The 16975-nt window shown below is 44.7% G+C and overlaps 2 protein-coding genes across 13 annotated transcripts in view; one reads left to right on the forward strand and one right to left on the reverse strand.

Moving 5' to 3' along the window:
• The window catches only part of alcama (activated leukocyte cell adhesion molecule a), a 90282-nt gene extending 85074 nt beyond the window's left edge, over positions 1–5208 (forward strand). Inside the window, exons 13-16 of the mRNA XM_047050887.1 lie at positions 2307–2333; positions 3021–3135; positions 3230–3354; positions 3548–5208. Of these exons, the coding sequence (XP_046906843.1) occupies positions 2307–2333; positions 3021–3135; positions 3230–3320 (233 nt within the window). The 3' untranslated portion in view covers positions 3321–3354; positions 3548–5208. The remainder of the gene's footprint in view (positions 1–2306; positions 2334–3020; positions 3136–3229; positions 3355–3547) is intronic.
• The window catches only part of cblb (Cbl proto-oncogene B, E3 ubiquitin protein ligase), a 150253-nt gene continuing 138434 nt past the window's right edge, over positions 5157–16975 (reverse strand). For 8 of the 12 annotated variants that reach the window (XM_047050880.1, XM_047050879.1, XM_047050878.1 and 5 more), the window contains 6 exons: positions 16618–16758; positions 16195–16259; positions 15821–15931; positions 8848–9009; positions 8307–8420; positions 5157–7808 (listed from right to left, as the gene is read on the reverse strand). In XM_047050880.1, the coding sequence (XP_046906836.1) occupies positions 7564–7808; positions 8307–8420; positions 8848–9009; positions 15821–15931; positions 16195–16259; positions 16618–16758 (838 nt within the window). In that variant the 3' untranslated portion in view covers positions 5157–7563. Of the gene's footprint in view, positions 7809–8306; positions 8421–8847; positions 9010–15820; positions 15932–16194; positions 16423–16617; positions 16759–16975 lie in introns of those variants that run through there. The other 4 variants (XM_047050875.1, XM_047050877.1, XR_006958611.1 and 1 more) reach the window with 4 other exon arrangements.

Genomic DNA, 16975 nt, shown 5'->3' on the forward strand with positions numbered 1-16975 from the left:
GAAATAAAAGTCCCATTAAATAACTAAATGTTGTCTTTACAAAAACGTCATTTGAAATAAATACATTTATGTATTTATTAATGTGGGTAAATGGAGCTATATAATTATATAATGCTATATTTATATATTTATTGCTATCTTTTTTTCATTTCAGAGTTTATTTCATAGCCATATTTATTTATGTACGTTATCTATTCATTTACCTATTTATTTATTTATTTAATTGTAACTCGGTGTTCCATAGCACTGCAGCACAACTCGTTGTGAAATGTAGCATGAAATGTAGCCTTAAATGTAGCATGAAATGTAGCATGAAACGTAATATGAAATGTAGCATTGGGAAATGGACCATGAAATACTTAAATAGTGAAATAATTATATGTTATTATATAATTAATAATATATGTTATTAATTATATTATATGTATTTTACATAAAATTAATTGGTATTTTTATTAATTCATGACACATTTGAGAACACATTTATGTATTTAAGTTCTATTTTAACTAATTCATGACCATATTTAATGGTGTGTTGATTTAATCCATAGTGGCACTTTTAGTCCTCCATATAAAAGTGCCACAAGGAATTAAATAAATACACCATTAAATAAATAAATACACCATTAAATAATTACTTAAAGGTGTCATTAATTGATTATTTAAAATAGGAATTAAATACATAAGTGTTCTTAAATGTGTCATGAAATAATTAAAATACCAATTCATTAATGTAAAATACATATATAATTATTTCACTATTTAAGTATTTCATGGTACATTTCCCAATGCTACATTTCCCAATGCTACATTTCATGCTACATTTCATGCTACATTTCATGCTACACTTCATGCTACATTTCACAACGAGTTGTGTTGCAGTGCTTCATTAATTGTGTTATCTGTCAAACTCGCCCATCAAAGTCAGTGGGTGGGGCTAGCATGAATCTAGTCTACAGCTCCTGGATAGAGACGGTGGAGGATCTTCATGACCTTTAGACTTAGCTAAGGATGTGGAAGCAGGACCTGCTGACCCAGAGCATGTAGCGAGTAAAGCAGAGGAACTTCTTGAAGTTTGGAGTTATTTCCGCACTTTCCGACCAAGATAGTGACCACAAAGTGACTGCAAATTTAGAATCTGGTACCAGGGTGCATCAGCATCTTCCTACATCAAATTTGCTGCTTCTCTCAGCAGCTCCGGGCAAGTTTTAGACATTTGGTCCTGCACCTCGCACGCTGTCTCAACATGGGGGCTAGCAGGACCGAGTCTTCCCCTCGAAATATTAGCCGTAGCATTGCAAAGTGCAATGCTATAACTCCAATAACTTAAATACATTCCTCTGCTTTACTCGCTACATGCTCTGGGTCGGCGGGTTCTGCTTCCACATCCTCAGCTAAGTCTAAATGTCTCTCACCAACTCCCTAGAAAGTTCATGAAGATCCTCCATCGTCTCGATCCAGGCACTCTATTTCAGACCAACGCAATGGATCAGACTAGATTCGCGCTAGCCCCACCCACTGACTTTGATGGGCGAGTTTGACAGATAACACAATTAATGAAGCACTGCAACACAACTCGTTGTGCCTTAAAATGTAGCATTGGGAAATGTAGCATTGGGAAATGTAGCATTGGGAAATGTAGCATTGGGAAATGTAGCATTGGGAAATGTACCATGAAATACTTAAATAGTGAAATAATGTATTTTACATTAAATGAATTGGCATTTTAATTAATTCATGACACATTTAAGAACACATGTATTTAATTCCTATTTTAATTCATTAATGACACATTTAATTAATTAATGACAAATTCAAGTAATTATTTAATGGTGTATTTATTTATTTAATGGTCTATTTATTTAATTCATTGTGGCACTTTTAGTCCTCCATACTTTTAGTCCTCCATAGTGCAATTTGACCTCCTTGTCTATTCTTTGTCTATGACCGCACTGCAGCTACAATTCACTAAATCTCTCTTACTAATTAAACGACACCCTCGAATAAACGCTGCACCAAAAATGATCATTGTGTAATAAACGCTGCGGCATTTAATCAAAGAAATACGGTATTTGAATTTTAAGTATTTCCTAAGAGCTCAGATATAGAACTATTTACTCTCTGCTTTTTGTCTCTGATTTGATGTTGCTGTTTGCTCAATCAGTCTGCTTCTGGCTTGTGATCTGGACTGGCTTTGTTTCTTTTCTTTTTTTTTTCTATTAGGTTGATAAGTTGTTTGATTTGCCTCTATAGGCACTCAAGTGAAACCATATTTGTTTTTAATTTAAATCTATGTCTTATTTCAGTATTTAACAAGGAAACGTCTGAGAAAGGTACGTTTTTTTGTGTTTCTGTTTTGAGAAAAAGTCACCGATTGTTATATATACTAGAAAAATGGTGGACACATGATGACCACGTGTATATTTTAGATAGCAGTCTGATATCAGGTGCATTGCACATAACCAGGACTCCCCAGAGAATTGTCTGTCTCTCTGTGGTGTCAATGAAGGTTTCAAGCATGGGAGTCAGGTGGCTGAGCGCTTAGGGAATCGGGCTTGTAATTAGAAGGTTGCTGGTTCAATTCCCGGCCGTGCCAAATTACGTTGTGTCCTTGGGCAAGGCACTTCACCCTACTTGCCTCGGGTGGAATGTCCCTGTACTTACTGTAAGTTGCTCTAGATAAGAGCGTCTGCTAAATGACTAAATGTAAATGTAAGCAACCCGACAAGGCAAGCTCAACACAAACTTCTATACTCACTCATCTTTCATGCTATTTTCCAGACAAACATTGACAATCCATGTCTCCATGCATCTCATAATCCACGAGCCTCATCGCATTCATTCACATCAAGCACTTCTGCCATTACCCCAGAGGGTGTGTTCGAAAGTTCTAGACACTTTTGCGACCGGTGTGTTTGTATGAGTGGGCCTATGAGTCAGGTTTACCAGAGGCGTGTGTGTGCGGAAGCGATTGTGTGTTTGTCCGAGGTACCACATGTAAAATGATGTTTCCATTTCAGGGACTGGGGATGACGGCGACGACCGGGCCAAGCTCATCGTGGGGATCGTGGTGGGCCTCCTCATCGCTGCTGCTGTTGTTGGCTTGGTTTACTGGCTCTACATGAAGAAAACAAGGTAGACATGAAACATGGAAAAAAAAACTGCAACAAAGTTTTTCATAACATTACTAAAATAGTACAGTCTGACCTGAGCGTTTCTCATTCTTCAGACAAGGAACATGGAAAACAAACGAGAAAGAAGCGGGCACATCAGAAGAGAGCAAGAAGCTGGAGGAGAACAACCACAAGCCTGAAGTGTAGAGACGGGGGAGCTCCAGGAACTCCAGGAACAAAGGTCAGGCCCCAAACATTGAGAGTTTATACATCTAGTCGAGGCTGTTTGTTGACCCATCATCTTAACATGGACTTCATGAAGTTATCACTGATAAAATGGTATTATATTATCATATAATAATGTTTTTATTATTATATAATCAATCCAATATCGTACTATGTACTGAAACCATTTCATCTGTTCATGTCCTCAGGGAAGAAGCGGTCAAGGAAGGACTTGACTCGTACAGTAAGCAGTGTAACAGTACACAATATGATGACTGGCCACCGACAACCCTCCATCAGCCTTATACGGAGCAACCCGTATCACAGAATAGTTCCTAATTCTCACAAACTGTCCCCTCCCACCGCTATCGTCCATTTATTTGTAGTCTGCACCTGAGACCGCCTCTCAATTTGTATTTTTATTTTTTTTTCCTTGTGTTCCTGGTAAATGCTCTTTTATTTTCAGCTCAGTGATGGTGAAGTAGGTTTTATTTGGGCTTTTTTTTCTCAGATAGTTAAGGTAAAAAAAAAGAAGAATGTAAATTTCCTGTACACTTGGCCTGTATGTTGTGGCGTACAAGTGCAACCTGACCAAGCCTGCTCTGTGCCTGAGTGCGCTCTATGACTGCAAGGACAGATCCTTTGGGGAGTGGCCACCACGCTGGATCAGCCTCCCAGGCTCTTCCCCACCCAGTGTCCAGACTTCACTGCTGTTCACCCAGTGTTCCTCACAGCCTTGCCTGTTTTTCTATGTATATTTTTCAAATGTTGACCCTTACTGTATCCCTCTATTCTCACAGTCCCCCCCCCCCCCCCATGTAAAAAAACACATTGCTGTGCCCAATTTAATTTGGCCAAGCAATGCATGCATGCCTCAACAGTTTAAAGAGCCTAAATATGGACAGATTTTTATCATGATGGGAAGATAACTTTTTTTTTATATTCCTTTTGAGGCATTGGATATCAGTGTCTACGGTGTACTGTATGGTAGTATACACTGTGTCCGTTTAGACTCACCGTCCTGCGTGTGATCATTTAGCCATTTTGTGTGTTTGTAGCAGACCTGGGATTAATAGTATTCGACTTTTAAATACTTTGCTTCTTGCAACCCATCTGGAAAGCCTGAAAGGTGAAGTTTTAGAGTCCTTCCACTGGTTCAGTTGAGCAAGGGAAGTTCCATCCAACAGATATGGCACTGTATTTGATAAAGCCTCCAAATATGATTTTAGCCTAGGCTTGTAGTGTTAGCAGTACTCGTGGTTTCTTTCCCTCATTGCAGGTTCACTCTAAATACGTTTGTTGTGAATGTTCTGCTTGTGATTTTGATCTATTTATCCTGTGTGAGACATGCCAGGTCAGCTGATAATAGGCAAGCTTACGAGGTAGACATACATAAGGCTTGATTTCCACCTCCAACACACATTGTTTTTATTATTTAAAAGGTACTGTTTGGAGCTACATGGAGAGAAAAAAAGCTGTGCAGTGTATTTTCCATGTTTGTTTTTTTGTTGTTTAAGGTCTGAGGGACTATTTTATTGGTCAAGATAATGGTTTGTGTTGGATTGGCAAATTGTTCTCATGCATTTAGTTCCTTTACAACCGTCAGGGCAGCAGTGAAACCAAAGAGGGTAAGATGAGAAGGCCATACAAATATTGTAAATAAATACTTTTGTTTTTGTACGTTTGTTGAGAATAAAGTGTACATTTTGAAAAAATTGCCATCCCAAGAAGAGTGAACAAATCAACCGGAAGAGTTTTTTGTGTTTCAGAAATGTTTACCTGTAGCACACAATGCATAAATAACAGACATGCACACAGTTTCATGTTAATACTGGCTTTTATAAAACATTAAAAAACAAGAACAAATTAATGTTTATATTATTTACTGAACAATGGAAATGATAAAGGCGTTTTATAAAATATAAATTAATTGCACATCACTATTCTGTACAAGTTTCTGTGCTGCATTTTAATCTAATGAAATCTCAGGAAAGAAAATAATACAGGAACAAGTTCATATCCCCTTGTGACTTAACCAAGGCCTCTACTACCTGTTGAATGGGCCAGATTCATACACTTTAAATTGGAGACACTTTCCATCTTCAAGATTGAAAAAAAGAAAATCTATATAAACCAGTGCAAAATTAACCTTCAAGTTAAACATTTGTGAAAAACAGTTGACAGGAAACAAAATTTAGTTTTGTGTGTAAAGGCCTTCTTTTTAAGAGCACTTTCATTCAAGCTCCCAGTGGTCCAGGGTAGAGTTACCTGACCTCCCGACGACTTGCAAAGCTATTTTTTTTTCTAAGGTTGATGTTTTTTTAAGGTTTTTATTCTAGGGTTTTTATTCTAATGGCAATTTGTCAATGTTTTAATTACCATGGTTGGAAAACACAATAGCCCCACTGTTCCTTACCTAGTCTACCTTTTAATGATCAGACACAAGACTGTGTATCCCAGAGAACAATTCTAAGCAACTTCACCCTAGTTTCCACTTCATGGCACTGGAACTGATATTCTTTGCAATTACTTTGTAGTCATGCTACATATTCTGCTTGTGGCTCAAGTAACACAGGGACTTGTACCTGGACTTGAAATGGGGGGAAGCAGCATAGTTAATCGTATGTCTTTCTGGCACCTATATTCCATTATGGTGTCCACAGTAAGATGGAGAAGCTTCAGGTGTTCATGAGCGGGGGTGTAGAATAGAGGACACTAAGCAGCTGGAAAAGACAAGGATGGTTCATAACGATATTCTGGCAGACGTTGAGTTATAATAAGTGCCCTCAGAAATTTAGAGAAACAAGAGCAGGTCTCCCAGGATTTTAAACAACTTGACCTCTGTACCCGATACCAACACACACACACACACATACCACTCTTAAGTAGAACCAGTCTACTCTGCGGTTTTGGCTCTAAGGCATCCGTCTCTTCCTTTTGGCACTATAAAAAACGGGGGTTGGGGTGACAGAGTAACAGTGGAGGTCAGGGTCAAATTTCTTATCTAATCTGGAAAGAGCATAAACATGTACTAATGATGGTTTGGGCTGTGGACAAAACTTGTCACAAGGTCTCACTGGATATGTTAGGTTCAGCTCTCATATGGAAAAAATACATTCAACCTTGGTTGTCTTCCTTCAAGGAAGAGAGTGTGTGTGTGTGTGTGTCTAGCCTGTGGTCCAGTGACACGAGGAATGACCAAAAGCCTAGGGTTTGTTTCCACCCTCTCCAACTGTACATTCAGAGATTCTGTTGGACAAAAGGATGGAGGGTGAGAGAGTGACTGAGAGACAGAATGCCACTAATAGCATCTCGAAGAGACAAGGCCTTTTGACCCTGAACCTGTGGGACATCTATAAAGCAGCACTCCCCTCCCGGTCTCTCTGCACCTCCACCTACTTTGCTTCCCCATTCTGTTCCCCGTCTCCTCCTCCACCTCTCAGCGTAGACCCCAACTAATGAGGGGAGACAAGAGAGCCTGGCCCCAGGCAACCAGGTTTCTACAACTCCTGATCCAGATAGGGCTCTGCCGCTGTATATCTCAGAGGAACAAAGACAAGAGATGGACAGATGGAATGGACGAGAGAGGAGACGCAGGGAGGAGACAGGCATGTGGGAGAGAGGAAAGGACTTTTGAGCATGACAATGGTTTAGCTCAACATGGCTCTGTAGCGGGAATGAGCAACAAAAAGGTGAAAAACGGAGTATACACAGGTTTAATTTTACTAGTGCGATTCTGCCCTTTCGATGTATATCTGGGGATGGGGTTGTGTGTTGGGGGTGTGGGGGCGGGTGACAAGCACTGAAGACACCAGAGGCCAGCACTGGCAAGCTCACCAGCTGTAAACAATGTAAGTTTTTTTTTTCTTCAGGTTTGATTAACATTATTCACAGGCAACCAACTTCCCAACACCCCATCCCCATCGACCCCACCCCATTATGGTCCCTGTTCCACCCACCCTGATAGGAGTCCATTCTATTCAAGATCATTTTGTGCGTCTTCCATGACACAAACGTTTTTTCACAACACACATAACTTTGTCAGATTTTGTCAGATTCTCCCAGATCATCTCCGTGGTGAGAGATGTGGAGGAGAAGCAGCCCTTCTCCCTGTGGATTTTAGCACTGTGCCCAGAGGCACTGTGTCTTTGCACGCCTTTGCATGCCTTTGCACACCCCCTGCCCCCCCTTAGTCACTCTCTCTCCATCTCTACATTTGGTAGAGCTACAAGTTGAGTCTGGGGGCCACCAGGGCAAACTCTCGCAGGATGTTGCGCGCCACGTCCACTTTGTTCTGGGCAATCATCAGAGCCCGCTTCACGTCCTCGAACGAGTATCCCTCGCCCATCAGCTTGGCAATCTTGCCGTCCACACTCTCACTGGCGGTGTCCAGCCCATGGTGTTTCCTGATGTCTGGGGGAGGGTTCCGAGGAAATGGCTTTGGAGGGCGGGCGGGTGCCTGCAAACAGTCTGTCGTGAAAAGCAAAAGGGGGGAAGGAGGAGTTCACTTCAAGGTGTAAACTTGAAGGCAAATGTGCTAAAGAATGACTGGAAAGCAATTAATCTTAATCTTCATGGATAATCGTATGAATATTTATAATATATGTTGAGAGAATGATTTGTCATCATCCTAAACTGTAGTCTGGGGTGTAAAAACGTGAGGCTCGCATCCTTCTTCACAGAAAAAAGGAAATCATTCCGAAAGCAGAGTGTTAACACTAGTGTTCCAGACAGACGAAGGCTGGTGTAACGGGTATGTAACGGACGTGGTATTGCAAGCTCAGTCAGAGGTATCTGGCCAATGTTCACCCCCCCCGGGGAGTCGAACCTGCCACCTCTTGACTTCCAAGCGCAACCACTACCAACTACGCCAAAGAAAAGCTAGCTATTCGTTGACGCGGGTGGCCCATTATATACCTGAGGAGTGAGTTTCACCGATTCACACCGGTTACATTGGGTGTGTTGTACCTGGGGTGGAGGGCAGCTGGTCGTAGTCCTGCACCACCCTGGAGAGGGCCTTACAGTTGTCCCTCCTCACTGGGGGGAGGGGAGATGCACTGCTCAGCATGTCAAACACCGTGTCTGAAACATGATTTTGGTGAAAAAAAGAATGGGAAAAAAATTATCCAGATGATTCTAAAACAACGATCGTACCACAGTCTGTGTAACAGGTGTAGACGCATCGGTCGTCATTGTGGCTTCATCCCAATCTCACCCGTACTGGGGTCCACTGATTTACGAACGCCACCACAACCTTTATAAACACACTTTAACCAGCCACACCACCGAAAAAACTAGCTCTTCGATAATGCGGGCGGGCGGTATATATACTGGGTGAGGAGTGAGTTTTTTTTACCAATTCAACTCGGTTACAGCAGGTCACATCTCCCATATAACCTATACTTCACATCACACTTGGCTCCTTCCATACCCTGCTGATATGTATGTGGAGAAAGTAAGTCCATGAAAAGGATCAAAACACTGCTTATGTTGTTGTCAGCCAGCTCACCAGGGGTTAACAGAAAGTGGTCATGTCCAGAGGCAGGCCTGGGGGGGCGCAACATGGCTGGGGAGGGGGAGGAGGAGGGAAGGTCTGTGAAGCTGTGCCTGGCTGGCGGAGGGGGAGGAGGAGGTTGTGATGGAGGGTGCTGGTTGAATGGGTCTTCCACTGCTGAAACACAACACAGACAGCAAAAGGACTGAGAACATGCTGGGATTGGACAAGCTCACAAAAGCAGTAGTTCACCTCCAGGGGAAGACAAACACATTTTGCACGGCACCAATGTTTGAGCCACTGTGCTCCTTTCTGAGGTGTGCCTCTGTGGAACTTCTGAGTGCTGGTGCTGTGGTAGTAATATTTTTAATTAGGATTCCTCAGTAAGGAAAGTTTTCAAAATCCTGAAAAATTGATAGTAAAGGCCAAGAGTAACAACCAAACTTTAACCAAAGCCCGTGTGGATCTTGTTGGTTTTGCATTTCCGATTTTGTATGCAATGGTAAAAAGTTCTAAAAATCCTGAAACATTGATAGTATAGGCCAAGAGTAACTACCACACCACAAATCGCCCACCATTACCCATAGGTGGCGCTACAGGCCACGCCCTAAAGCACAAAGATACAAGGCTTTCTGGAATGGATAGGCTCACAATGCCCCCTCCCTTCACTTCTTGGCTTGAAATAAAGGCCTTTGTGGATCTTGAATGTTATTGCATTTCAGATTTGGTATCCCATTGGTAATTCTGCAGCATAGATTTTTCTATACAGTTACAATTTGTCAAGAATAAAACAACTTCAATGGTTCGCAATGTTTGGAGGAATCCGCCATTACTGCTTGCAGTTATATATTTTTAATTTTATTATTAGTACATTAATGTGTTTGCAGTGTCTCGTGAAAAATGTATATACTGAAGTCAAAATCTGGACAGTATGTTGATGTGGAATGGAAGTGAGGCAGCATTGTCCCTCGCACCTAAATCGTACAATGTGCTTCACTTGGCTTACATTTGACTGTGGGATGCAGGTAGCAAGATAAACACCTAACAAAATCTTGGGCATCGAAATATACATATATACAGTACATGTTTACGTACAGTGCATCCGGACAGTATTCAAAGCGCTTCACTTTTTCCTCATGTTGTTATGTTACAGCCGCATTCCAAAATTGATTCAATTCCTTTTTTCCGCAAAATTCTACACACAATACCCCATGATGATAACATGAACAAATACTTTTTTGCAAATCTATTTGAAATACAAAATCACGTGTACATAAGTATTCACAGCCTTTGCTATTATACTCAAAACTGAGCTCAGGTGCATTCTGTTTCCACTGATCATCCTTGAGATGTTTCTACAACTTGATTGGAGTCCACCTGTGGTAAATTCAGTTGATTGGACATGCTTTGGAAAAAGGCACACACCTGTCTATATAAGGTCCCACAGTTGACAATGCATGTCAGAGCACAAAACAAGCCATGTAGTCGAAGGAATTATCTGTAGACATCCGAGACAGGATTGTATCGAGGCACAGTGTAAAGGAGTGTGCCCGATGGTTGGTTTGGGTCAGATTTTAAGAATGGACGAAGGCAAAACAGTACTTCCATTGACGAATGGACGTGCGTCAAAATCAACACATACATTCATATCGTAATCACACAATGCCATAAAACCAGTTCATACATAGTTCTTTAAAACACTATGAGCACCCCTGCTCCAATGATCGCCTTCCCCCCCAGAGTGCGACAAAAGGCCGATAAACAAAGAAAAGCTTTCCCCGCCCTGCATCCTGGTTTACTCCCACATTCCCGGAAGACAAGGTAACAGGGAAGGACAACGCTAAACATTTTGAAACTGGTAAGTGCACCTCTTATGATCCGGCAGAGAACCACCACTTTACGCGACAGTCGCATAACGTTCTGTCACACATAGATCTGGTGAAGGGTACAGAAAAATGTCGGCAGCATTGAAGGTCCCCATAAGTGGCTTCCACCATTTGTAAATGGAAGAAGTTTGGAACCACCAGGACTCTTCCTAAAGTTCTTCAAAGATTGAACTCTTTGGCCTGAATGCCAAGCATCATGTCTGAAGGAAACCAGGCACTGCTAATATCCTGGCCAATACCATCCCTACAGTAAAGCATTGTGGTGGCAGCATCATGCTGTGGGGATGTTTTACAGCGGCAGGAACTGGGAGACTAGTCAGGATTGAGGGAAAGATGAATGCAGACATGTTGATGAAAAACAAGCGAAGCAGGTTCATGCAGGGGGACGCGAGACCTAGCGCGTCAGCAAACGTCATCATGCGTCAAGGCACACCCTCTAATAGGGCGGGGTATATAGCAGGGATCCCAGCTCCTGCATTGCTAGTGCGACACAGACACTCTCGGTCTCCTGCGGTTTTCATGTCAAACGCTGTGTACGATCAATTCCCCAGGTGGCGTGGCCATGCTGTATCTGGTAAGGACGTGGCCTACTTGGCGGATCGGCTGTGTGGGGTTGTGTTTGTTTGCGGATAGCCCGGCGTTGCCGTGGAGGCTGTAATTACGTGACTGGGCTGGACGACCCTTTTTGATCGTTTCCTATCATGCGTTTAGTCGTTGTTTTGGGGATTCATGCAATGTTCTTACACTAACGATTCTAAACTGCTTGTGCACAGTACTATCAAGGCATTGCTACATGTAGCCGTTTTAGGGGTTTTCACTTTACTCGATCAAGGTACTATCTGGTCTTCGGCATCTGGTCTGGTCGGTGTTGGAGTGCCGGTGTGTTCTGCTGCGGTTGTTTCTCTCCCTTCCACAGGCTGTGCCTTCTACTTATGTCTTCAAGTGAGTGGTCCTCCGCACAATATGCACTGGTCTGGTGTATTGGGGCATCGCTCGTCAACGATGGTGTCTACTGCAAGTCCGCTAAATGTCGTAAGGTATGTATTCGCTGGGGGGTGGTATGCGTTTGCACGTTCCTGGTTGTAGTCACGTTGCGGTCGGTGCTGCGCTGCATCATTCCAGGTCGGCCTGCCCGCGTCGGTGACCGGCGGGTGGGCCATGAATGTTGTGCATTCTTCAACCCTTTGCGGTAGTCGTCTCTCTAACCCTGCGCTGACATCCTGAATGTTGGTATCAAAGTGATCTACCTCGATGGATGCATCCGGTTAAACTGTTGTATTTGCTGTGTATGTTCTTGCTTCTACAGGTACGATCTTGCACTTTTGGGGTTCATGCTGTTCTATTGCGGTTTGCTTAACATGCTCTTCTGGGTCTTCCCTTTGGCATATTTGCTTTCGGGATGTATGCTCAGCGTCACCCTGTGTGCTAACGTGCAATGGGCTCTCGGGGCCCGACGTGTCGCAGGCGGTAGCGGATGTTTGCTCTTTGGCTTCGGCGTCATAGCGGGCGTGCATTTGGCATTTTGTCTGAGTCCTGTGTGGGTCGGCTTAACGGGTGCGGGTTACATTTGTGCTGCACCTGCCGGACTATCTAACGGTCGCTTCCGTCCTCGCACCGGCTCGGTGCGTTTCATCATTGCTCGGGCACCTATTTTAGCATGAGGTCGTCGTTTCCATCGTGGACATGGCTAATCGGTCTGGCGCTGCACGGTATCCTTTGTGGATGTGGGTTGCATTCCGTTTTGCGTCTGGGCCGTGCTCGCGGGCGTTGGAACGTGTAGTCGTTCTTTATTAGCGAGGTGCAACTCTAGCCCTGGCTGGTACGTTGTGTTGGGGGTCGACGCAATGAGGTGTAATGGGTCATGGCTCGTTGAACTCGATTCACCGGGCGATTGCAAGTCATAGATCGACTGCTCATTTCAATAACCGTACCCTATGGTATTGGGTAGTATAGGTAATGCATGCTTTACACTGCATTGTGAGTACACATTCGTAGTCTAGCTATCAGAGGTAGCTAGCATACAGGATGCATGTATGCAGGTGGCTTTGCTTGGTCTTGCTCCAAGAATGAAGGAGAGGGCCAGGCCAGCCTCGTGGTGTTTGCATCAACAGACGTCTTGTGATTACGGGGCACGGTGAATATAATCAAACAGGGTAGATCCCCTGTGGCATTTGATATCAGGTAGTTGGACGTCATACAAGCTGGACGTGCATCACGGCAGTGATTTGCGGGATGCATATATTCCCGGGTGAGTACAACCTGGCTGACGTCGCGTGTCGGTCAAGCACATTCCACCTTGCCAATCTTGCACGGAGACATGACCATAGCACACACGCATGTACACAGTAGTACTAATCATAGTAATAGTGTGAAGCAGGTGTGGTATTCTCGTTACATGGCAGATTAAATCCGCTTTCTCTCCCCTCTTTTACATGGTGCACTAATTCCGCTGCATGCATTCATCGACCGCAATGGGCCCCTGTTCGTCACCAATGCCGGGGAAGCATGACTACATAACGGGTCACGGGAGGCTTGGAATCCTGTGGCGGCGCTCTGGACCCCTAACAACATTGGCGTCTCGGCTTTACCACTCAAGCATTGGGTCGTTGGTCATCTGCAGCGGTCGTCATGGAGCGTCAGGTGACTCAGTCGCCATCACATTTGGCTGTCGAGGCTGTGCCTCAATTGGGAATCGGAGTAACACCTCGGTTGGGATGTCGAAGCAGTGCTTCCGTTGGGAATCGGAGTAACACCTCGGTTGGGATGTCGAAGCAGTGCTTCAGTTGGGAGAGGCAGTGCCTCAGTTGGGAATCGAGTGCCTCAGTTGGGAATCGGAGTAACAACTCGGTTGGGATGTCGAAGCAGTGCTTCAGTTGGGAGAGGCAGTGCCTCAGTTGGGAATCGAGGGCCTCAGTTGGTAAAGTAGAGGCACTTCCTCAGTTGGTAGAGGCAGTGCCTCAGTTGGTAGAGGAAGTGTCTCAGTTGGGAATCGGAGTAACAACTCGGTTGGCATGTCAAGGCAGTGCCTCAGTTGGGAATCGAGGGCCTCAGTCGGTAAAGTAGAGGCAGTGCCTCAGTTGGAAATTGAGGGCCTCAGTTGGTAAAATAGAGGCAGTGCCTCAGTTGGTAGAGGAAGTGCCTCAGTTGGGAATTGGAGTAACAATTCGGTTGGGATGTCAAGGCAGTGCCTCAGTTGGGAATCAAGGGCCTCAGTCGGTAAAGTAGAGGCAGTGCCTCAGTTGGTAAAGACGCGCCTTGGTCGGTAGAGGCGCGCCACCGTTGGTAGAGGCGCTTCCTCAGTTGGTAGAGGCAGTGCCTCAGTTGGTAGAGGCAGTGCCTCAGTAGGGAAAGGCGCGCCTCGGTCGGTAGAGGCGCGCCAACGTTGGTAGAGGCGCTTCCTCAGTTGGTAGAGGCAGTGCCTCAGTTGGTGGAGGGAGTGCCTCAGTAGGGAAGGCGCGCCTCAGTTGGTAGAGGCAGTGCCTCAGTTGGTAGAGGCGCGCCTCACTCATTCTCTAGTTAAGGCTTAGGGGCACTGTCTGCTCTAAGCTACACATTATTAGGTCAAACATGTACAACACGATGCTCGTTCACGGGTAACGCTTAGGAGCACTGTCTGCTCCGAGCTACACATGTATAGGATATAGGGGTGGAACGGTACATGTATTCGTACCGAACCCTAGGGTACGGGCGTCACGGTTCGGTTCGTGAAATTACACTGAGAATACACGGTAAAAAAATTAATAAAACTTGGGTGCAAATTAATTAATGTAATGCGGAACTACTGTAAGATATTCATGTTCTTTAGGGACAATCTGTAGCCCCGCCTTAGCTCTGAAACTGATTGGCGCCGCCACCTGTGTAGCCGAGCTGTGCCTGAGTGAGTCAGAGATAGCTAGCAGCAGCAGCAGCACTAAAGACGTAGCCTATGCAACGCTAATGCTAAATATGAATGTTCGTAGTGTAAGTATAGCGAAAAATAGCTTAAACTTTCCTAGACTTTTAGCTGCGGTACTAATGCTGAGGGCTGGCTGATATTGCTGTCTTACTAGAACGTGCATTTAGTCTAGCAGACGCTTTTATCCAGAGCGTAGTATTAGTAGTATCTATGAGTTGTTGCTAACGTGTGCTGACGTTGTATACACCCAATAAATTCAAAATTTCCAGGCCTCTCTAGTTTCTACTCTGCCACAATCTTCTGTAGCTTCTCAGCTAGGTGAGTGCTTGTGTACTGCTCATACAGGGGCCGTGTCTGTAGAACTGACGCTTTCATTTCCCACTCAGTCAATAAAATGAGCAGTCACCGTGAGGTAGCTTTCGGTAGCACGAGAAGTCCAACCATCAGTCGTTAGTGAAACGGAGGGTGCAGCTGACAACTCGCGCTCCATCAACGTCCGTGTTTTGTTGTATATGTAAGGGACCAGGGCCGGCGTTGCTGCTACTGTATCCCTGCCTGCGTTTGCGCTGTTGCTCAGCTAGTAGCCTATCGTGTCGTGGTGTAGAAGGACTGATCGACAAGCGCATCATACATTTAGCTAAGACTTGCATGTACAGTAGTTAGTCTGGAGCCCTGCTTCTTGCATTTTTGTTTTGCTTTTCCCCCCCATTGTACCGAACTCGTACCGAACCGTGATGTCTGAACCGCGGTACGAACCGAACCGTGACTTCAGTGTACCGTTCCACCCCTAATAGGATAATCATGGTTAGATAAAGCTTAGGAGCACTGTTTGCTCTGAGCTACGCTTGTATAGGTTAAACATGGCTAGGTAAAGCTTAGGAGCACTGTCTGCTCTGAGCTACGAATTTGCTGGCTAACATGGATAGATAAAGCTTAGGGGCACTGTCTACTCTGAGCCACACTTACTCCAGGTAGTATAGCAACTCTCACTCACACACACACATAGACACAGCTCGGGACGCGACGCCAAATCAAATATTACAATAATGTATTGTAACGTGTGTAATAAAGTATCAAGTAACATTACTGAGTCCTCCTGCCTGAACCTGTTGCAGAGTGCTCTGGACCTCAGACTGGGGAGGAGGTTTTGAGAAGGCAGATGGATCGAGGCAGGGTAAACGTGAGGGTCAGGTCATTGCTACTGTACCTTGAGGAGGGAGCATGATGTCGTAGTCTGAGGGCGTCCGGTTGTGGAAGGGGCAGGAGAGGGTGGGGCGGGGCGCCCCTGATTGAGACGGGCCCTGCTCAAAATGATCACCTGAGGGACACAGGGGAAGGCTACAGCGACCGGGAAAAGGGGAAGTGGCAGAGGGCTCCCTGATCACATACAATAGTGTGGTGAAGTGCTAGAGGTTTACATGTGATCAGTAGGGTTCAGTACTGCGTGGCTAGTGGTTTACATGTGATCAGTAGGGTACAGTACTGCATGGCTGGTGGTTTACATATGATCAGTAGGGTCCAGTACTGCAGGGGGGTGAATCCCAGGGTTGGCTGAGGTGAGAGCTGAGCGTTCAGCCTTACCATGCTCAGGGGGCTTAGGTTTCCTCTCCTCTGACGAGGGCTCTGGAGAGCTGATCTCCAGATTCCTGAGGACAAAAACATTACTGAATGGAAATGACCAAAATAACTAACAGGAGGAGAGATTTGTACTTTTACTATGTGACGGGCATTTAAAAGAGTCTCACAGGGATGAAGAAACACCTGAAGAGACACTTATTTTTATGTGTAGTTTAGTTGTGTTCCATGAACCTGCCAAACAGAATATAAAGCTCAGTGTAGAAATGACTGAAATCCCAAAAAGTACGAGGATGACTTGTTCATTGCAGCTTGATATCACACACGCTATTTATTCTGTTTACCTGTCAGATCATGCTTTCTACATCATATGCATGATGGATGGTGTGCTTTAGGGTTAGGATCAGAGTTTAGGGTGGCTGGGCGTACCTGCTGGGAATGCGGACGGATGTGCAGACAGGAGGCTGGGCCAGGCACAGGCTGGACGAAGGGATGTGATACTTATCCTCAGATCGCTCGCCCGGTCCTCTCTGCCTATCCAGGCCAGGGTAGATGAAAGGGTTGAGGTGTCTGGGAAAGAGTGAGGGAGGGAAAGGGAGGGGGGGAGGTACAGGGAGAGGGGAAGGGAGGGAAGGAGGAGGGAGAAGGATTACACTAAATGTAGTCAACATTGATACATACATCAGGAACCATTTGTAGTCAAACAATGGGCATAAAAAAACACAATGTTTTGACGCACAACCTCAGATTTCACATATTATCCACTTAACATCTGCGTTCTCACATT

Source organism: Hypomesus transpacificus, unplaced genomic scaffold, assembly GCF_021917145.1.
Source record: "Hypomesus transpacificus isolate Combined female unplaced genomic scaffold, fHypTra1 scaffold_130, whole genome shotgun sequence".
In the NCBI taxonomy this organism is placed as follows: Eukaryota; Metazoa; Chordata; class Actinopteri; order Osmeriformes; family Osmeridae; genus Hypomesus; species Hypomesus transpacificus.